General features: G+C 45.2%; 1 protein-coding gene across 1 annotated transcript in view; it reads right to left on the minus strand.

Annotated features, from left to right (window-relative positions):
- EML6 (EMAP like 6) overlaps positions 1-23,257 on the minus strand; it is a 286,960-nt gene that overhangs the window by 12,828 nt on the left and 250,875 nt on the right. Inside the window, 4 exon segments of the mRNA XM_070379563.1 lie at positions 157-330; positions 1,343-1,441; positions 3,232-3,361; positions 6,247-6,325. Of these exon segments, the coding sequence (XP_070235664.1) occupies positions 157-330; positions 1,343-1,441; positions 3,232-3,361; positions 6,247-6,325 (482 nt within the window).

Genomic DNA, 23,257 nt, shown 5'->3' on the forward strand with positions numbered 1-23,257 from the left:
GACACAGCAGCAGCTGACCAGCAGCTTCTCCAGGACTCCACAGGCTGGTGTGGGGCAGTGCTGACAGCGGGCTGTGGAGTGAGGCAGATCTAGGCTGGAGCCCAGCCCACACCACGAGCAAGCCCCACAGGGGCACAGAAAGCCCGCTGCCCTTACCCTCCTGCCAGCGCCAGACGGTGATGGTGTGCTCGGGGTCCACGCCCACTGACACCAGCAGCTTCCCGGTGGCGCTGAAGTTGACGTAGTTCACGCCCTTCGAGTGGAAGCACCGCAGCATGGACACGGTATGCTTGGTCATGGCGTCCCACACGTGGATGGAAGGTGTCGTCCCTGTGTGTGGGAGGCAGGACGAAGAGCTGAGGTTGGAGGTTGGCAGAGCTCGGGCAGCACCGACGCCCACCTAAAAGCTTCTATGACAAGTGCTCAGGGGTGTCACAGAGACTAAGAGGCTAAGAGACCCAGGGCCTGGCCTGGTCGGAGGTGAGAGATAAGGGGAAACACTTGCCTGCTGTGCTTTCAGAGGCAGAGACCTAAGGGTGTTTACATCCAACACACACACTCGAGGTGGAGTTGATACAAAGGAAATCGGTGAGGTCAATGATTGTATCTGTGACTCAGCCAGATACAATCAGCAAACATGATAGATTGACATGATTTTGCTGTGCAGATTCAAACTACTCACGGAGGGAACTGCCTTACCTGGGGTCTCCGCAATATCACCTGCATGGGGTGAGCAATGGCAATGAGGAAGCGTCAAGGGAAAACAATAGCTGAAATAAGTCATGTTTCTAAGAGTGAAGCACTTAACACCAGCATCAAAGTTCCAAATTAAATTAAAAAAATGGGCATGGGTTCAATGAGAACAAGCAGCAAGCTGTTTTGTAAAAACTGCCTTTGAAATGACAAAGTTAAAAACAACAGCAGCAACAACCACTCGTCACAAATATGAATCAATTCACATTTGTCACTGGCAGTTTCCCAGGGTAAGGAGAGTCAGGCACACACATCGGAATCCACCCTCGCCAAGCACAACCTCCAGGGCCCGTCATTTGAACCTGGGCTCTGAAAAACTTCTCGCAGCCCCCAGGGCTGGGGGTCGTTTATTTGGATCTTGAGTCTCTGGTCTGACTTAATGGTCCCTTGGAGTCAGCACCACTGGATGTGTCAACTCAGACAACACAGACTCAATCAGGGCTCAAAAACTCAACATCGACATCAAGAAAGGGTGGATATCAGTGACCCCTTCCCCGCCCCCACTGCTGCCCCAGTAGCTGCCGATAAATCAGTAAATCAACGTCTCTGCTCAGAGGAGAGCGACTCGGCGCCGGCAGACCCTTCCTACCTATCTGGCTGGTGGCCACCACGTTCCTGTACTTGGGGTGCTGGTTCACTGTCAGGCAGAGGATGTCGTCCGTGTGCTCCAGGTAGAAGCTCTGGCTCCCTAGGGGAGACGGGGCAGGGTGGGCAGGGGCACAGGTAAGCTCTGAGGGTAGACCCAAAGCTCAGTGAGGAGTCTTGGCAAACGCCCTGTGCAAGTGAGCACTAACAGCGCCCAGTTCTCACTTACAGAATTGTCCCTGGGAAGTGGGAGATGCTTTGTCACCTAGACACATTCTGTCCAAAGATTAGGAGAGCTAGTGCCTGTTATCTAATCCAGATCTAACACACAGGCTCCCCTCAGTCCTCCCGCATCCTGGGTGCAGCCAGAGTGCAGTCCAAGTGCAGAGGTTTCCAGGGTCCAGAAAGTTTCCTCCTCCCACGGCCCAGGACCCACGGCTTCTCACTGTCTTCCTCTGAGCGGGGTGGTGGGGTGCTAGAGACAGTGCTTTACTGACCAAAACGGCACCACTTACTCATCAGAAAGGGAAGACTACACTAGGAAAATGCTTGGGAAATCCCTTTTAATTATCTTTATCTATCAAAGTGCCAACCTACTGGGTACTTGGATGGCAAGGGTGATGGTTTTATCCCTTAAAGCCCTAAGTCAACATATGGTCCAAGTGAAAGAAAGGACAAGAAAAGCTTTATCATCTATTGCAGCAAACGGTTTGCTGACTTGACTGCCCAAGTGGCCACTGTAAACGCACAGGAACTGAGAGGTGAGTGATGGCATTGAATACAAGGAAACAGCACTTTGCTACCAACCTGGTAACATGTGGCTAGAAGACTGAGAAAAACAAAGAAGAAATTCCAAGGTCCTCCCCTCAAAAGACAAATCTTTATGTGCCCAGTGATTTTACTATCTTAAAAAAAAATCTATGCATAAACTACACAGAATTATGAAGGAGCATAAAAATTTGGGAGGGAAAAAAGTTTAAGATATAAAGCAAATAAAGGCAACACATTACCATATTTAAATCTTGTGGTAAAGATAAGGGTGTCTCTTAATTTCTGAGTGATTCTTTTTGCTTCAGTTGTTTCTTTTAAAAATGAGTTTTAAATTTATAGTTAAATTCTATATAAGGGAAATTTAAGGAATTTTTGTTAATTATTTCACAGTTCTCATTCTCCTTGTGAATCTGGTTAAATATTTGAAACAGGCAAAACTTGAAAATCTGAGCTGCTAAAAAATTTGGTGACTTAGAAATCAATGGGAGAAGGCAATGGCACCCCACTCCAGTACTGTTGCCTGGAAAATCCCATGGATGGAGGAGCCTGGTAGGCTGCAGTCCATGGGGTCGCTAAGAGTCAGGCACAACTGAGCAACTTCACTTTCACTTTCCACTTTCATGCATTGGAGAAGGAAATGGCAACCCACTCCAGTGTTCTTGCCTGGAGAATCCCATGAACGGAGAAGCCTGGTGGGCTGCAGTCCATGGGGTCGCACAGAGTCGGACACGACTGAAGCGACTTAGCAGCAGCAGAAATCAGTGAGAAAACCACCCCTCTCCCCCTTGCTTGGTTGTCGGTTACTGTCTATAAAGCTTTCTCTGCTCTCCACACCCTCTTTCTGGCTTCCCTCCATCCCTCTCAGCCTCCGTGGAGCTGAAGGAAGCACCACCTCCCTGCCAGGGGCTGAGATGAGATGCAGCTGGGTGAGAGGCAGGGAGAAATCGGGTCTGACTGTGAACATGAGCATCTTCCAGGACTGAAGGGCACCAGTCTGGAATGGAGTGGAATGGCTCTGAAGGGTAGAGCAAGTTTAAGCTACGGGGCATATAACCAGTGGGAAAGTGCACAAAGGGCTAAATAAACATCTGTTCAGACAGTGGTTTCTCCCGACCCGTTTACCTGTGGAGAGGTTCTGAACGATGCCGGCCGCGGCCGTATGGAAGATGATGTCCGCACCGTCATTCAGGTAATGCAGGTTGTTGCGACAGTCAAAGCCTCTGTAGCCAAACACGTGGTCGAGAGCCAGCTCCTACACTCCCACACAAGATGAAAGGGCCCTTAGGGGAAGTACGAGCAGAGGAACAAACCCGCACCGTGGGGACAGCCACTCAGCACAGGAACCACTCACTCCTCGGCCAGCTGGGGATACAGGGCAGCCCTTTCTTTAGCTCCCCAAGATGCTGGGGGGCAGCCTCACACATAGAATTACAATGAGTTTTCTAAATAAGGCTTCCCTAGTGGCTCGGATAGGATCTTCCCTATAACTCAGATGGTAAAGAATCTGCCTGCAATGAAGAAGACCAGGGTTTGATCCCTGAGTCAGAAAGATCCTCTGGAGAAGGGAATGGCAATCCACTCCAGCATTCTTTCCTAAGAGAATCCCATGGACAGAGGAGCCTGGCGGGCCACGGTCCATGGGGTCGCAAAAGGGTCGGACATGACTGAGTGACTAACACTACTACTAATGGCTCAGATGAAGACGATCTGCCTGCGATGCAGGAGGCCTGGGCTTGATCCCTGGGTCAGGAAGATCCTCTGGAGAAGGGAATGGCAATCCACTCCAGCATTCTTGCCTGGAGAATCCCATGGACAGAGGAGCCTGGCGGGCCACAGTCCATCGGGTTGCAAAGAGTCAGACACGACTGAACAACTAACTTTGTAAATAAACCGGGATTTGCTTCCCTGCTTCTCAGGTGAGGCAAAGCCTATTGAAGGGATGCCCAGTTAAGGTTGCCCTGAAGTTGCACATCTGTGACTTGGTGGGCACTCTTGGAGGTGAGCTGAGGGTGGCTCAGGGCTCTTTGCTCTGATCCACCGGATGCATCGGGGACTGCAAAGCGGAACACTGAGGCGAATGCCATGCTCATTCTGTTGCTGGGTGCTTGCCCTACAAAGTTTCTATACCATTTGCATTCTTTTTTCCCCTACAGTCTTTTTCTTCTTCCTGTCTAGTCTTCTAGGACAAAGAGCAGTGACTGGTTCAGATCAGACCTGTTCTTAATTCAACTTGATGGCATGGCTGTCATTGCTGGCAGCTCTCCTGTCCTGGGCACCGTGCTGGTTGGGGTGGGATGTGGGGACTGATTCAAGATTAAGAAGATGTGGGTCCCTTTTCTCTAGGTTCCCTGAGTCTAGCCTTTCCTCTCTCCAAAGCTTGCCAGTTACAAACATCAGATTAATTTTAAAATACCACAACACGTCCCTACTCAAAAACATGCGCTGAGTTTCACTACCTATGGGATAAAGTCCAAAGTTGGCACAATGAAGCCCTGCTCTCACAATCTCCCATGACCTTTTGTCAAGCTGATACATCCATTTAGCCCATGTATCAGGAGCTTTCCTATTTACATGACTCTCTCTTTTTTTTTTTAAGTCTCTCACCCGGAAAGTTCTTTTCCTCCTTAGCAGCTCCCCACCCCAAGTGTCTCCCCTCACCATGTGCTTCCCAGAAACCTTGTGTGTAATATGTGATCCCCAGTCCCATGGGCAACTGTCTCAAGTTCGGCCAATCAGATAGTTTCCCCCAGGAATTTAGAGCTGGGGATGCTGGTAGGCTCGGCTGCCTAATTAACTGAGGAGCTGTAAATGCCCGCATCGGACAGCACCACAGTCTACTACAGTGGCTCAAGAAGTCTGCAGGAGAAGAGAAGGACGCATCAGGCACACATGAGGCCCTGCTGGGCAGAAAGAGGCACCGTCTTGGCTGATGACAGCCTTTCCGTTTCGAATCCCATCTTTCCTGAAGTTCAGCTGCATTTCCTGACCTGTGCTATTTCCATGATAATCACCCCTCCCCCCCAATATATTTTCCTCTTCTAATAAAAAAAAATTTAACTTAGATTTTTCTGGCCTCAAGGAGTTCAGAGTGTAGTAGGGGACAGATGAGTGTGAAGTAATGGCAGTAGAGTGTGGGACAGGGCTGCGGAGGAGGGGGTGTGGGGCGGGTAGAGGGCAGGAGGGTTTAGGGTGGAGAGCACCAGAGAAAGCTGCACAGAGAAGGGCGGGGAAGGACGGGGTGTGGGGAGGGACGAGGAGGAGGCTTCTGAGCCCAGGGACCTGAAAGTCCCAGGCAGCTTCAGAGAACACCGATGGCTTCGGGGTTAGAGACCTGAGTTACTGTGGAGAATCTCAGGTGACGAGCTAGGACAGGGGCTCCTGGGTAAGGTTTTGAAACCATGATCGTGGGTCCCATCGGGAGAGTGGGGCTCTCCTGGGTCTCAAAGCCGAGGTGGAGAGAGAAGAGTTGTATTGTCAAGAGCTGACTCTGTGGACAGCAGGGCATGTGTCAGAGAGGAAAGGGACAGGTCTGGAGGCAGAGAGAACAGTTAGGCGGGCTCTCTCAGAAATCAGCAGGTACCCCAGAGCTCGCATCCTCAAGTCCTGACAACAGAGTTCAAACCCCTCTCCACTCACTGGCTTAGTGATCCGGGGCTGGGACCTAACACATCACTAGACTTCTCTGAGCTACAGCACCCTCTTCTGTAAGATGGAACAATAATGGTACCTGCCCTGTAGACTCGAGGAACGTATGAAATACTCAGTGGGAAGTATCAATATATAGCAAAGTACCCAGCACCCGACAAGTGCTCAAGTGATGTTAGAGACGGTGAGTAAGCTCCCCTGGGTGGCACTAGGTACAGGGAAAAGGGACCAGGTCTGAAGGACGCAGGATATTTTGGGGTTAGTAACCAAAGGGCTTGGTCGTGGGGCTGAAGGAACAGGACCCAGGAGATGTGACTCTGGTCGTTGCTGGGGAACACAGTGCTGTGTGGAAGGGACAGGAGAAGCGAGAGCCAGCCAGTCCAGTTGGGGTAAACTGAAGGCGTCCATGGGACTTGCAGATGGTGACGTCCACCGGGCAGATCGTAGAACATTGATGGCAGGTGGAAGAACAAAATAGTGTAACCTCCTCACCTCAACCAGTTTCTTTTTTTTTGTGATGTTGTTCTTCTGGAGCTTCTCGGGCTGGGGAGCCGCTCTGCTAACGGGTGGTCTGGAACAGAGAGTGTCCAAAAGAAGCAAAGTGTTGAATAAAAGGCAGCAAGGTTGCCTGTCCAGTGTGGCCAGCTAAGACCAGCGCCAGGCTCCCTTTGTCCTCCCCTACTCGGAGGACCCCACACCCCTGGGTTTGTCCTGTCCAGGCCCCTCCCTAGCTCCTCTTCCGCCTCCAGGAAAAGCAGCTTCTGATACTTGGGGCCCTGGATTCACAGGCACGGAATTGGGCTTCCCTACACGTAAGGCATAGAAGTCAGAGTCAGCCCCCCTCTCCTGGGAGCCAGGAAGAACGCATGAGCCAGAGCGGTTGGTTTTAAAACTAAAGAGGGATCTAAGCCTGAGAAGGAAGGGGCTGCACTTCCTGAATCCACAGGGCATTTTCAGATGGGGATGCACTATTCAGAATTAGGTGCTCAGAGATCCTGGCGTGGTGTGAAGTAGGACTTACAAGCCAGGCTGGGGAACTGGCTCTGAAGGTCAAGTGCCCAGGTCATTCTTGCCACACAAAGGGCAGATAGGAAGCAAAGGGATGAAGGCCTCGGCACCTAGCCCTCAGGGCAAGCTCATGGTCTGCATTCAACTGCTACCACCACACCAAAGCTTGTTTTCCCCTGCTCAGCTCTGCAGATTTGGGCCTCCAATTTTAGTTAAGAAATTTCTTTAACGGGGAAGCCTTCAAGGACACCTATAAGAGAAGGGCAATTTTGGGGTACCACGAGCTTCCCTCAAATGGGACTTCTCTGCATTTAGAGACCCTGGGAGGGGCAGGGGAGGGGCCCAGCTCTTGCCACATGTTCCAATTCATTAGCTCTGGCTTTTGGGGCTACATAAAGAGAAAGGATTACCTGGATCCCCTTGTAAGCAGCAAACAAAGCCAAGTGAGAAACTTAGTACAGTTTAGGGCTGCACTAGCAACCACCTCATTCATGCACAAGCATCGTCCAAGTGAACAGACATTCCTGTGTGGCACACACCATGCTTCCCGAACATGCCAGCAAAGAACTAAAACAGAAATGAAAGAGTGCACCGCTCTACCAAATTCAGAAAGCTCATACCCTGGCGTCTCTGGGCAAACTCTGCACTAAAGCGCCTACAGGATAGGGAGAAAAAAGGAGGCCTTGTCACTGCTTCCGCGCACTCTCTGGGCTGTGCCAATGCGCCAGGGGGCCTCTGCTTAGTTCAGAGTGCGCTGGAGAGGGACTTGTGGTCAGAAAAACAATCACATCCTCCTGGATGTGGGTGGGAGTCAGGCACAATGGCCACTTTGTTTCCGAATCAAGTTCAACTCATAATTTAGCCTAATAGTTCGCAATGTTTCTCGGGAGGGCAGCGTGCCTGCTGGAACGGCTTGCATTTTTGTGCTCGGGAGAAACAAGGTAGCTTTATTTTCTCAGAAGCTCTTCAATCAAAACATGTTATGTAATCATAAGTGATAATTGGACCAAATGGCATCACCGTCAGCACCAAAGAATAGGGAGAGAGCACATCTCTGCAAACGACACCCCCGGCTGACATCACCGCTGCCAAATTGGGCAAGAGCGGGAGGCTGGGGGCAGGCGGTTCTCACAATTAGACTGCATGCCTGGTAATTATCGCTTCCCGGGACATCTGCTCTTTCTTCTGTTTTAGTGGAACTTTTAAATGACATCCGTGGGTTTCTTCTTCCACCTAAGGGTGTCTGCGTGTACGATAAAAGCAAGCCAAGGTCTGAGATGGGAGCAAGGGGCCACGGGAACTAGAGCACGGTTCATACGGCAGAATCTGAGATTACACGCAGGGCTCGTTTTCAGGGCATACACGGGCTGTATAATATGTCGCATATTATACAGTGTATACAGAGTATGCATACAAGCACAAACACTGTGTACTTATATATACAGTGGATTGTATATATATACACGTGGAGGCAATCTGATGCTTTTTTCACCTTGATTTTCAGTAAAAAACTGAAAAGAAAAGCAATCTCAGAATGTTTTCTTTCTTATTTCACAAGCATGTTTACAGCTGTATTGCTTCAAAACTGAAGATGAGGGGGCAAAGGGCAGAAACCTGCATTGTGGCAAATTCAGCAGAGTGTTAAGTATAGACCCTCCACGGCTGTGAATTCTGCATGAACGCTTAGTTCTAGATGCTCATCCAACACCTGGGCTTTTGCAGAGTGCTGCGCATACTTACTTGACAATTCCCTGCCTCCAAAGGAAAGCAAGTTAAAACACAATACAAGCATTAAAGGCTTCTTTCCAGGCATCTATAAACAGGCTTCGTAACATCAGACGTGAGAGGGACTGCCAACAATTTCAACCACAGCCAAACCCTGGAGGTTTAGTATTTTTCAGTGGATCTAAATCCTTCCAGATTCAGATTCCTTTGGAAATGTGACTCTGAAAAGCTTTGCTGAGGTGGGAAAGAGCAGAGTGTGTGAGAACATTCACTCACTTTTCAGTCCAATAAACTCTTTATAGTTGGTTGTTCGCAGCTGGCACACAGGATGGAGAGCGAGGAAGGCCGTGAGCATGGCTGGGAATCTGCAGGGAGGTGTAGGGCTGGGAAGGCGATGGGGTGGGGTCGAAGGTGGGAGGAGCAGAGACAAGAAGGGGTCTCACAGGGCAAGTGGGGCTGTAAAGAGTCTCTGGGAAACAAAGCAGAAAGTTTCCATTGGGAAAAAATTTAAGGAGGGAACCTGGCCAAGAGAGCAAGCAAACTGGATAATCAGGAGAGAGGAGGAAGATCAGGCCTGCGCTTGGAGAGGGTACAAGGAAAAGAGGGTGGAGGTGGGAACCTCAATGAGGAGCCTGCAAGCTCAAGCTTGTGATTCGGTGTTAAGTAATGAGGCAGCCCCCTTCCTGCCCAGTGCTAGGGGGGCGGCTGCTGGAGACCCACCCCACACCCATGAGTCGCCACTCCAGGCCCTGTGTTCCCTGTAGGCACAGAAGGACTATGACAGCTCAGTCCTACCTGTAATCCCAGAGCCCAGAAGCTCAGCTGTGGAAGAGAAAGCTTAGACTCACTTGAAGATGTGTAGAGTGTTACCATGACACGGGCTGTCACCCTACGACAGGCCCCAAGGGTGGCCTGTGCTCAGGCATTTACCTCCCTGCCCACTGCCCCGCACTGGGGTGCTGGGCTGGCAGAGCGAGGGGTAGAACAGAGCACGTGATGACCTGAGATGTACGGGTGAGCGTTCAATGCCAAGGCTCTTAGGGCAGCTTCTGAAATGACTGAGGAGGTTATGGAAGTCAGTCACAACCCAAGAGGAGTGCAATGTGAGAGCCGACTTGGGGGAAGGCTCAGAGAACTGGTAAGAAACAGTCATTCCAAGCAGCTTCTATAAAGAGAGGTGTGGGTGTGGAGAAACTCAGCTACGTTTAGCCAAGAAATGCACATTTGGAAATGTTTTTAGCGCTGTTAGTCCGACGATGTTCAAAGTGTCCTTGGAGGAAGTGTGGCTTTCTTCAGATTCCAAGATGTGTTATTAAAATGCTCTTAAGAGTTTTCAAAACATCTTGGGAAACCCAGTGACCCTGGATCCTGGTTTCAGGTGGAAACAGGATGATTTGAGCACTGGTTTAGGACTGTCCTCTAGCAAGATCTGTCTCCCCTATGAATGGGCTTCAGGGATTCAGTGACACCCCTGGCATTCATGTCAAATTGTGTGTGCATGTGTACATTTTTCTAGGGAAAAGAGGTATGCTTTAATCATATTTTCAAAGATGTCTGTAGTATGAGAGAGACAGGTTAAGACTGAGAGAGGGATTAATTAAGAGCCACTGCTCTAGGATAGGTGCAGGTTTAGGAAAAGTCTCCAAAGCCATGAGAACTATTTTTAAAACAAAAGGAACTGGATTCTGTCAAATGTAGATCTTTCCATAAGATCAAATGGAAAAAACTCAAATGACCTTTTTGGCCAATCCAATATTTATTTGTCTTCCAGAACAGTCTGTAGAGCTGCTCAGTGAAGAAGTGGAGTTGAAAGAAGGGGATCAGGCAGAACTATGGGCAACCCTGAGAGGAGCCTTCCATCTTGAAAATGCTTTTAACTGAGGTCTACAACACGGTCCCTTTTACCAAAATAGAGGTACAGTTCCAGACTCAGCTGTTTTAGGTGAGTCATCTACTATATGGGTGAAAAGTTGAGGGCATAAAGAAACGGAGCAGAGGGAAGCACAAGTAAAGGTGAACAGACTATCACAGAGGCCAGAGCAACAACTCAAGAGAGGGATGGTGAAGGCGCAGACTAAAGCAGTGGTTGTAGAGAAGGAAACAAATGAATAGTTAAAGAAATACAGATGACGCAGACTTCGAGGACATTGCAATTGACGAGCTCTAGGGGATGAAGGAGGAAGGGCTACTCGGGTTGCACAACAGTTTTCTGCTTTGGCGTCTACGTGGATGGTGGCACCACCGCCTGAGACAGGAGAAGATTTTTGAGGGAAGATGGGGGTTCCGTTTTGGCTTGTCAAACTCTGGACGTCTGTGGGTTGGCTATTCTAGCTGGAGGTTCAACTGAGAGGTGGGACTCAGACATACAACACTAGGAATCATAGCCAATAGGTGGGATATATGAATCAGGGAGAGGGTGTAAGGTGAAAAAAGAGAATGGCCAAAGGTGAAATCCTAAGCACCAATAGCATATGAGGGGCTGGAAGAGGAAGCAGACATGGGGCCCTGAGAAGGAACGGTTGGAGTGGCAGGAGGACGGCCAGAAGAGATCGTTTCCAAAGGGTAAGTGGAAGAAGAATATCTAAACCTGCACTGTCCAGCATGGTCACCACTGGCCACGCACGGCTGCTGAGTACTTGAACTGTGCCTTGTCCACAGTGCAATGTACTGTAACTGCAAATTACAGACCAGGTTTTGAAGGCTTAGTAAAAATAATAGTTAAAATAGATATAAAATAATGAATTATTTCTATATTGATGACATGTTAAAATGGTATATTTTTTGTATTGGGTTAAAAATACATTATTAAAATTAAATTTCACCATTTCTTTTACTTTTTGTAACGTGGCTGCTAGAAAAATCACCTCTGTAGCTTATACTATATTTCTATTGAACAATGCTACTACAGAAGAAACAAGTTTGTCCTTTAAACAAGATGAAGAGAGTAGATTGGAATTGGGAACTAGAGTGACTATGTCAGCAGGGACAGAAGACAGATGGGATGGCCAGATGAGGCATGGATGAGAAGGGGGAAGGGAGGGAAGGTGAGGGGGTGGGATACGTGTGTAAACTCCGTCAAAGGATTGTTTTTCTCATGAGCAGAGTTGAGTGGAATGGGAAAGATTGGAATGTGTTTCTTGGCTGAGGACATGGATCCAGTTTTGGGCAGGTGGCATAGGACACAGAGAGAAGACGAGAAATGATGAGGGAGCTTGGATAGTAGGAAGGTCAGGGCCCAAGCACCACCATGAATAGGAGGGACTCACTTCCTCTGAGACGAAGGAAGGAAGTGAATGGTTTTGTAGGGTGGAGCATGGGAAGGACTCTGGTGAGGGCACCCAGCACCAATGTGATCTTCTAGTCAGAGGAGTGGAGGGCTAGGAGAAATACAGGGATGAAGAGCCCAGAGGACTGGAGGGGTGGCATTTAAGCAGGCAAGAGGGAAGCTGAGAGGGAGCTGAGAGAAAAATGGAGGTGTTTAGGTATTGGGTGTCTTGATGAGGATGAAGGTCAGGTGTTCTGGGAATGAGAAATCTAGAGGAGAGAAGGTTAAGTCAGCGAGAGGAGCTATGGGTGATGACATAAGCCGCAGCGTGGCAGGAGCTGGGGTCAGCCAGCTGACCACCAGCCGAACAGAGACAGGAAACTGATAAATGACAGGAACTGGGAGGGGGAAAGATGGCCCGGCATGATGTGAGCTTCAAAGGAGTCGATGGGGCTGTTTAGAGCACACGGCTGTTCAGAGCATGACAGTGGCACTCTAGCACACCAATGTGCTTTCCACACACCCACAAGAAGCCCAATCCTCCACGTCATACACTCATGGACATCATGTCAAGGGGCACAGATTGTGCATCCTAACAACTGCTTCTGCAAAGACATCAGTTATCACATCTTGACCACACAACAGTAAAAAGTGGGAGGGTAAATGATCCTAGTGGCATGCATTCCCTCTAAATGGAGATCCGAGAGACATTTAAACACTTGACTAAAAGAGTAAGACCCAACTTTGCCACTATCTTCTGAAAGAGACTCCCTCTGGGTAGAAAAGTGCTTACCATTTGCGATGTGTTCTTTAGCTCCATATGTGAGTGGGTTTGAGTCAACAGATCCCACTGTAAAAGTATGACTTCCTAGGTGTGTTAATCTATTAAAAAATCATTTTACAGCACTTCATAGCATTCTATAACACCTCTGCATTTTTACACCCTGGCCCATTCTTTGTGATAAAAAGTGAGCAAGCTATTTTGTAATGAATGGGAGGCTCAATTCCTAAAATTATCCATTACATAGTCATTACTTCGCTTCAAACAACACAGAAAGTCAAGAGATCTGAAAAGGGAAAACCATTTATGAAGGTAGCATTTAATTCCCTTAAGAATCACTAACAAACTTTCAGAAGAGTTACATGACTAAGAAACGGGCCTTTGGAGTGATTAATAGATTCTGTACCTCCAGTTCTCTCCACCTTGTTAGAGAATAGGAAACTCGCCACCTTCTACCTGCTCAGGGCAGCTCTGCGTGTAGGACTCTCACAGGATTAAGGGGTGCAGGGAAGAAGAAGAATTTAGCTTGGAGAGAAATGCTCTGGAGTAGCATAGACTTTCCACCCTACACAGACACAAACACCCTCCCAGCGTGAGGCCTGAGCTTAGCTCACAGGCAACCTGTTTGCAACTGCAGGGCTCTGTACCAAAGTTTATGCTCCTCATGGTCCCTCCACCATGGGATCAAGTGCTTTTGACAGATCTCAGTGATGTTAAGCTCAGCAGCACCTGCCAGCACGACTGTCAGTTCTTAGCAACTATTCGATACAAGCTCACAAAGCAGCTATTGGTCAGTGATGACAAAGGGCTTCTGTCAGGCCAGGGGAGCTGAGGAAAGAGCCAGGAGAGCTGGGCTGTTTATTCGTTAATATCACCATGGATGGGAGCATTGTCTCCTTCATCATGTTCAGCAGGGAAAGGGAAGTCGCTCAGTCGTGTCCGACCCTCAGTGACCCCATGGACTGCAGCCTTCCAGGCTCCTCCATCCATGGGATTTTCCAGGCAAGAGTACTGGAGTGGGGTGCCATTGCCTTCTCCGACCCATTAGTAGTCACTCTCAGTTACTCCCTTTTACCAGCACCTGCAGTCTCTTGCTGTTTTTTGTTGTTGTTTTTTTTTAAGTGAAGTGGGACAACTTTCCTGGGCATGGTATTTTCAGTAGCATGTGGCTTTATATTTTTGTTAGAATTTTTAGCAGTGAATTCAAACCATGGTCTTTATAAGTATTCTGAGATTATAAAACACCCTCTTTAATATACAAACTATTTTTGTCCCCCAAATGTTTTCTTTATATATAAGACAATAGATTTTTCTATTTCCACTGAAGCATAAAACATTACCATTTTTTTTCTCAATTAAATTCTGTTCTTGTACAAGAAGTGAGAAAAATTGATACTTAAATATTTAAAAAGATGAACGACCAGAGTCCTTATAAACCGTGGGCCATCACACTCTCCTTCTCACTCCTTAAAGAGCTTCAGAGCTGAGAGAGCCAAGGCCTGAAAGGCCAAGCTGCTTGTTTACAGATGAGGAAATGGATCTAATGTGGGTTGGTGACAGGTTCAAGACCAGAAGGCTAGTTTACAGCAAAGGTAGGAAGGTAACCCCCTTTTACTAGTTTTCTATTGGGTTGACCAAAAAGTTTGTTTGGGGTTTCCTGTAAAATGGAGAAAAATCTGAACGAACTTTGTGGCCAACCCAATAGTACTGAATATTGGAAGTAAATGTCATCTACCACATGAATCTATTTATGTCAGTGAATTTCTTTTACAGCTTTAATCTGATCATAAAAATACTTTCTAAAGATAAGGCAGGCATACTTAACCAGGGGGCCCAAATCACTCATTGAAACAGCAAAAAAGAGCTGAGGTTCTGGAGGGACCCGAGAACGCAGTTCAGATTCCACACACTGTAACTCTCCACGCAAGTGTCTGTAGGATGTACCACTTCACGTAAGAAGCAAATAAGTCATGTACATTCAGTACTCTGGGAATGAAGGCTTCGTGGGCCGAGGATGTTTTGGAGTTAACCATTGCAGCAAGCCTCAAGCAAGCTTGAAATGTGGATTAACTGATTCAATAAAGCAATTTTTTTTTTTAAATTGGGGCAGTTTCTCCCAGTGGACTTCTGTCCCCAAATATAGCACAAAAGGTAAGAAGAAAAACTGGGATTACCTATAGATGGGGATTTGCTTCAAATCAGGGAAATCTAAACCTTTCCATATTTTTAGACTTTGCTACTTGTGAGCATATTCTTTATTTCACTATAAATCTGCTAAGAAGCTTTGTCTGTAAAATAGGTGTGGTGGCTATAATAATATAGACTTTTCTTTCAGTTCTTTTTGCCTTGGGTTATTTAAATAGATTTAAACCAAATAAAATTTAATCCCTAATGAACAAGGGGCATGAAGATAGGAAATCATTTGACCAAGAGCAGTTCCATGGCCAGATGGGGCATCATCCAGTTCTCATGGGTCATACCTTCCCCACAATAGTAAGACCACCCTTCAGTGCTAGCAAAATGAAGGTAAAAGTGGTTTGCTGACAAAGAACAGATTTGTAAGCCGTTTGAGAACACATTAATTTACTTAAATAAGCAGAGGAGCAGGTTAAATAAATGTGCCCATTTGTCTACTCATTGAGGAAATATTTGCTCACTATGTACCATGTGCAAGGCACGGAGTGAGGCACATGTGGCCACCGTGACAGACACGGGGCTGACCCCTGAGAAACTGAGAGTCAGACAGACAACACTTACAAGACAGTGGAACTTTTAACAATCTTGACACCATGGACTCATATATTAAGGAACTATGCATCAAAGGCAGCTATTAATTTGGGAAGCAAAAAAACACAAAAACAAAACAAACCAACCCCCCTTAACATTTCTTTATATAGCCATGATGTACACTTCTCTTCATAGGATTTTCTTCTTCAGTTCATAAATCTGTTCAAATTGATTCAGAAATGATGTTAAGACAGTAGAAGTAGATAAGCTTTAGGGCCTTTCTCATTCAGCCGTGAGCACAGTTTAAGAAAAAGTTTGGAGAACGCTAGTGCCAGAGTGGAATTTTGAGGTCATTTGGTGCTAAGACTTGTCAGTTCCAAGAGGAGGGGACCACCATTCAGAGAAGGCTCAGAATCTGCTTCTAATCTTGGTTTATAAAAGCTTCTTGGTTTCCTAAGGAACATATGGCCTAGATTGGGAGTGAATATGCACCAGAGGGACTAAAAGATTAATGTAAGAGTATTCGCAGATTCCTCCTTTATAATCCCCTGCTAAGAATAGCTCTGGCACTGCCACCCCAGTGTTTCCTCATGCTGAGTAGCTGAGACGGATGGGCGGCGAGGTTGCCCGGTGGGGGAAGGCAGTCTGTGGAGTGGAAAATACTCTTTTCCCTGCCCTTCACTCTGGGTGATCGGGACAAGGATTCCACCCAGCATACAATGCCCTCCCCCTGACCCAGTACTGTCTAGGGGTGCTCACACCATCCTCTCCAGAGTGAGGTTCTAGAGGGAGGGGGAGGACAAAGACCACCCTTCAGGATCCTGATCTGTCTGTAGGTCCACAAGTGGGGGTTACTGAAAGCTAATGAGATGCTGGCAGCCAAATGTGGGTGAATATTGCAATGGGCCAGTGGTGCCCAGGGATGAGTCCCTCCCTGTCCATGGGAACTGTTGGAGGCGCTACTCATTCAACCACATGAAGGGAAGCTTGTAGCATACGTGCCTGAGCACGGAAATTGCCTGACCCGCTAGATCCCTCCTAAACACTCACTGTCACACTCTCCCTGCCAAAGGGGACAACGATCCTCAATGCCACAGAGATGGAGCTTAGGAGTAAGGGTCTCTCCACCTAACGCTGGTGTTCGCAATTGCCTAAAGGCATAACCCTTTAACCTGAGGGCTGGAAGGGACCAGGGGTACCAACTGCTTAGAGACAGATTATGAATATAAAGACAAAATGCTGACAAAATCACAGACTGATATTTAATCCATGGGTGTCAGTGACTGGAAATCAACCTAAATCTTGTTTAGAAGTTTATCCATTCATTCAACAAGTATTTATGGAGTGCTGGTACTGTTATCAATTTGGATATCAAGCAGTATATCAGAAATTTGGCTTTCACAGAGTTGACATCCTAGTTGGATGAGGGGATTTAGGAGAATCGAATTTGGCAAATAACAAAGGCTTGTGATTGTTCAACTCTTAGGGCAATCCTCAGACCTCCAACAAACATGAGTAGGATGAAAAAGCAGTGGCATTAATCCCACTTCTGACACCAATCCCAGTTCTGATTGTCTGAAGCTTGCCAGAAAACAGTCAGCCGCTTTCCTGGATTATTTACTGTGGTTTTAGATGTAAGAGAAAAATCCAAGGGCAGCTAAATGTTGTACTGACTCTCACCAAGCCAACTCTTTTTGTAAAAGTTAGAGAGATTCCAGAACCAAAAAACAAGGAAAATGGAAACATGTGGAAGGTTTCAAATGTTGGAGAGGTAATGGTAGTGATAATAAAGTTGATATCAAACTCTGCCATCAACTAACTTTTGCTTTAAAAAATAGCTAAGATAGAGACTGATTTCAAAGTAAAAAATTTTAACTGTGAGGATTTCTACTTTAAAATATGGTTACCCTCCCACTGAAGAAAAAGTCCAGAATTAGATGCCTTCACTGGGTGAATTCTACCAAACACTTAAAGAAGAATTAACACCAATCCTTCTCGGACTCCTCCAAAAAACTGAAGAGGAAAGAATACTCCCAAACTCATTTTATGAGACCAGCATTAACCTGATACCAAAAACAGAAAAGGACATTACCAGAAAAGTAAAGGCCAAAATCTCTGATGAATACAGGTGTAAACATTCTCAATAAAATACTAGCAAACTGAATTCAGCAGCACATTGCTAGAATCATTCACCATGAATAATGGGATTTATCCTGGGGATGCAAGGATGGTTCAACATATGCAAGTCAAGCAATGTGATACATCATGTTAATATAATGAAAGGAAAGAAATAAATGATCATCTCAATAGGCATGGAAAAAGCATTTTACAAAATTCAACATCCACACATAATAAAAACTTTTAACAAATTAGGAATAGAAGGAACATATCTCAACAAAATAAAGCCCACATAAGACAGGCCCATAGCGAATATTATACTTAATGATGAAAGGTTAAACCTTTTCCTCTAAGATCAGGAATAAGACATGGGTGCCACTTGCACCATTCCTATTCAACACAGCTGGAAGTCTTAGCTAGAGTAATCAGGTAAGAAAAAGAAACATAAGTATCAGAACTGGATAAATTATCTCTATTTTTAGATAACATGATTTTATATATAGAAAATCCTAAAGATAATCATAAACCTGTTAAATCTAATCAATGATTTCAGTAAAGTTACATGATACAAATTACCAGAGAAAAATCAGTAGTGTTTCTATACACTAACGACAAACTTTCAGAGAAAGAAAGAAATCAAGCACATTTACAAGAGCACCAAAAACAAAATACTTAGGAATAAATTTAACTATGCAGGTGAAAATCTCTACTCTGAAAACTATGAGAGACTGATAAAAGCAATTAAAGAAGAAGCAAATCAGTGGAAGGTGCGTCATGTTCATGCATCAGAAGAATGTTGTTAAATTGCCACTACTACAAAAGTCATCTACAGATTTAATGCATCCCTATCAAGATTCCAGTGGCATTTCTTTTTACAAGAGGTAGAAGATACACTCCTAAAATTTGTACAAAGCCACAAAAGACCCAGATTAGTGAAAGAAATCCTGAGAAAGAAGAGTAAAGTAGGAGGCATCACACTTCCTGACTTCAAAATATACTATAAATCTATAGTCATCAGAAAAAATATAGTAGCAACATAAAAGCAGACAAATAGACCAATGGAACAGAATCAAGAGACCAGATACAAACCTAACCATATACAATAAGCTAATATTTGACAAGGGAGCCAAGAGTACTTAATGGAGAAAAGACAGTTTCTTCAATAAACGGTTCTGGGATAACTGGACATTCACATGTAAAAGAATGAAACCAGACCCATAGCTTACACCACTCACAAAAATTAACTCAAAATGGATTAAAGACATTTAAAAGTAAGACCTGAAACCATGAAACTCTTAGAAGAAAACACAGGAACAAAACTCTTTGATACAAGTCTTGGTAATGAGTTTTTGGATATGACATCTAAAGAACAAGCAACAAAATAAAAAATAAACAAGCAGAACTACAGTAAACTAAAAAGCTTCTGCACAATAGAAGAAATCATCAACAAAGTGAAGAGACAGTCTATGGAATGGGAAAAATATTTGCAAACCATATATTGATAAGGAGTTAATATCCAAAATATATTATAAAACTCATACAACTCAAAAGCAAAAAACCCCAAATAATCTAATCTAAAAATGGGCACAGGACCTGAATAGACATTTCTCCAAAGAAGATCCATGGAAGGACAATAAGTACATGAAAAGATGCTCAACATCACTAGTTGTTAGAGAAATACAAACTAAAACCACAATGAGGTACCACCTCATGACCATTAGAATGTCCATCACCAAAAAGATAAATGCTGGCACGGATGTGAAGAAAACGGAGTCCTTGTGCACTGGGAATGAAAACTGGCATAGCCACTATGGAAAAAAGTATGGAGAAGACTCAAAAAATTAAAAATAGGAATTACCAAATGAACTGGCAATTACACTTCTGGAATATTTAAAGGAAATGAAAAATACTAAACTGAAAATATAACTGTACCCCTATATTCACAAGCATTATTTACAGTAGCCAAGGCATGGAAACAACCTAAGTGCCCATCAATGAAGGAAATGGACAAAGAAGTTATAATACATACACACACACAGTTTCTAGTTATCCATAATTTATAAGTAAACTACATCAAACTGGTGCTAAGACAATTTAAGTGTTAAAAACTAACTTTTCTAATTCAGATTTTTTTTTTTTTTTTTTTTAGAAAAATGACCTTGCCAGTCTGAGATAAACAGGACATGCTAGCAGGAAGCCCAAGGCCTTTCTGATAGAAGAAAAAATATGCTTTAGTATGGTATTTTGATTTGTAATTTGTGACTATAAGTTATACAGCTTCTGAGGTGAGGAAACAAGACTGGAGGGTTTGAGTCTCTCCTTCTTTTAGTAAAAGGTGGAAAATGCTATAATAGGCAAGATGATGCTATAAAGATGGTGCAGAAACAGAAAGGGTTAAGTCCCACATTCTTTCATTCATCCCTGGACAGAGCCCCAGAAGCTGCAAGCCTCAGTGCTCGTTAATAAAGGACCCTGAAAAAATACAGACTGCTGATTCAGGTGCATTGAGAAAACAATCCCTAAGCTAACTATTACATCCACTTAGAAAAATAAAAGTTAGTAAATACTTTAATGCCAATTTCCATAAAAATAATTCAATTTGTATTTATTTTTTCTTTCATCATAAATTTGGGGTTTTGTGTGAATGCAGGTTCCAACTGAATATATTAAATAAGAACCTCCATTATTACTATTCCCCATGCAGATGGTTAATTTAAGCAGTGAAGTGAGGAAAAGGTGGGGACATGGCCCCACTGAGTACCACTGGGAAGACTAATGTGTGGTCGGCATATTTGGATTTTAATAAAAGACGGTACCCCACACATCTGGAGATACTGTTAGAGCCTATCTAGAAAGTAACAAAATGCCTTTTGTGATTCACCTCTGTGGTGATCACCCAGTTACCACGGGATGCAAAACAGGTTGCATGATAATTTTGATCTGTACTAAAGACTGGATATTGATACCAAACAATTCTATAGTTTTAAGTTTCTAATTTCTTGATTTTGTCTTAATGTGAAAATAAAAATCTCTGGAGATGGGCCAACGATGTTGAAATGTTATTGATTTTAAAAAGCTGTAATTCTCATCTCTAATGAGTCGATTCTTGTGGTACTCCTAGACAGTGATGTAAAAACTATGGCTCATCAAAACTGTTCCACTTAAATTAGGTAAAGTTTTAAGTGTCTCTAATAATTCTTGATATTGATTTGGATGTATTTATTGTATTTACTGACTTCTTTGTTATAATATTAGGCAATAAATACCTGTACATATCCAGAAGCATTTATAAAGGGCAGTAATTGCTGTTCAATATTAAAGTGGCCTGAATTTCTCTTTAGTGATAATGATACTAGTTTCCATAAGAAAAATATTCAAGGAGAATGGGCGGGTATTTTCCGTGCGTCCTTCCGTATCTCCCATCTACCCTTCTGTTTTGCTCTCTGCCCTCCATGGCTGCCTGCCATAGATTGCATCAAGGCACGGCCTTGCCCTTCAGGCACAGACTGCATTCAGCTAAAGAGAGGCAGCAGGAGGCCAGCAGGCGAGGAGAGAACGCAGCTGAGGCATCCATTCCCTCAACACCTGCTTTCAGGGACTCAGATTAATTACCTTCAACCCTCCTCTCAGGTCTCCTGGAAGGTGGCCTGCTCCTATAGCCACCTTCTCCATACCTGGCAACAGCTTCCTGCCCTTGCCCTTCCAGTCGTCATTACTGCCGAGGTGCCACACCACCTTCTTAAATGCTGCCCACATCGTTGTCCTTTCACTAAGCTCTCCCCGAATGACTTCCTTTTCAGAGTCTCTCTCTCTCTTGCTGAGGCCACAGATGACACAGGGAGTTCAGACCAAGTGTGAAAGATTTAGGTTATTTTTGTCACTGCCTACCAATCTTATGAAATTCTATCTAAGATACCAGAAGTCCTATATTTTTATGGTCTTTGAAGCCAACTTCAGGGAGCTTGAGCCAAGAATCAAAACCAGAAAAGAAAGATTTCTGATGTTTTAGACAAGACTATCCAACATATAACACATCAAAGACAGGGAAAAAAAAAAACTTCTATTAAAAGAAAGCAGAAAAAGACTTACATTTAAAATATCAATATAACTTCATGACTTTAAAAAGAGTCAGTTTTTTTCATTTTAGGTCTACAATAATTTAAGCAATATCCAGTCATTTGGGGGAACAAATTGATGTGCCTTCAATAGAGACCAGAGTCCCCGCTTGGGACAGGAAAACCAAAGATGAGTACGCATTCTGAGTGCTAGATGAGACTTCTAGACTTCCCTCAGCCATGTGCCACATGTGACTGCTGAGTGGAAGGCTGACCCAACAGCTTACCAAGACTGGGGGCTGGCTAGACAGGTGTGGCGGGACCAAGGAGGCCACGCACCTAGTGCACCAGAGCAAAGCTGAAGTAAGGGGCCAGGATGCTCGGGGAACACCTGGAAGGGACTATGTATCAATAGGGGTAGCCTAGTATTTCTTTTGAAAGCATTTACCATTTCTCTCAGCTTTCCCACCCCTCAAAAGGCTGAATCTGAAGATCATATGGCTTTTGAAAAATAGGAACTCACAAGGTTATAGAATTATACTGAAACACATAATCCAAAGCCTCCCAGCTATTTAATCTACGACTATCATAAATTTTAGGAATTAGGAATTCAGTTGCTTAAAAACTGATGGATGCATAATGTGCAGCTGCCTTCAAGGCACTGTTCTCAACATGACAGATGCTGCACTCATCTCACAGGTTCTAAGGTGGAAAGGGATGTAAACTGAATGTAGAACTGCCTGAAACACTGATAGGAGGCAAGAGAAGTCCCTTGCCCTGAGTGGGTGTTCTGAGCCTAGGTCTCTTGTGATCTTTGAGTATTTATCTCCTGTTAGTCTTACTGGTGCACGTTTTGGCACAGGTGTTAGAACAGGCACAGGAGGGTATTTGCAGGTACACACAGGAGGGAATGGTGAAGGGAAGGTCAAGGCCACTCCTGCCTCTTGAGTCAGCAGGGCTTGTAGTAGTCAAAGGGAGTGGTGTCAGGGCTGACAGTCCTGAATATCCCCAGGGAGAACCTGGGTGCCGCCTGGTCCCCTGGGCCCGACATCCGAGGCCCAGAGCATTTGCCTCTCTCTCATGCCAGGTGCTGGAGTCCATGGAGCCCATTTTGTACCCCAGATGAGCTGTCTGCCTGATACTGTGAGGAGCTCCCCCAACCCCACGTGCCCGGTGCTACCCTCCTTCCCTGTCTCATCCTGCTTTCTCACAAATTCTCTGAATGCCTGTCTTGCCTGGCACCTCTTTCTTCTGCAGTTCAGAAACTGTCTACAGTCCTGTCTCTGAGATTCAAGCTCCCCTAAATTACTGACCAGGATTGGGGGGACTGCTGTTCTCAGTTCTGATTAAGAACTGATTTGTCCCCATGAAGGCTGCTAATTCAGACACTACTTACTGCTCCTTCTCCCTTGGCCCCTTCCTGGTGTGGGCCTGCTTAACTCCCAGCATGCTGTGCAGCTGAAACCCTAGAGTGGTTACAGCCCCCTCTGGGAACTGACGCTTTAAGTTATCAAAGACGCTGCTATCTATAGAAAAGGCTTGACTACGCCGCTGGACCCTCTTTATACCTTAAAATTGTATTCTTCACTACATGTTTTCTTCATCACATCCTGCTATGAATCATTTGTTTTTGAAGGTGAAAGTGAAAGTTACTTAGTCGTGTCTGACTCTTTGTGACCTCATAGACTATATGGTCCATGCAATTCTCCAGGCCGGAATACTGGAGTGGGTAGCCATTCCCTTCTCCAGTGGATCTTCTGGACCTAAGAATCGAACCAGATCTCCTGCATTGCAGGTGGATTCTTTACCAGCTGAGCTACTAGG

This window comes from Bos mutus, chromosome 11 (genome assembly GCF_027580195.1).
Source record: "Bos mutus isolate GX-2022 chromosome 11, NWIPB_WYAK_1.1, whole genome shotgun sequence".
Taxonomy (NCBI): domain Eukaryota; kingdom Metazoa; phylum Chordata; class Mammalia; order Artiodactyla; family Bovidae; genus Bos; species Bos mutus.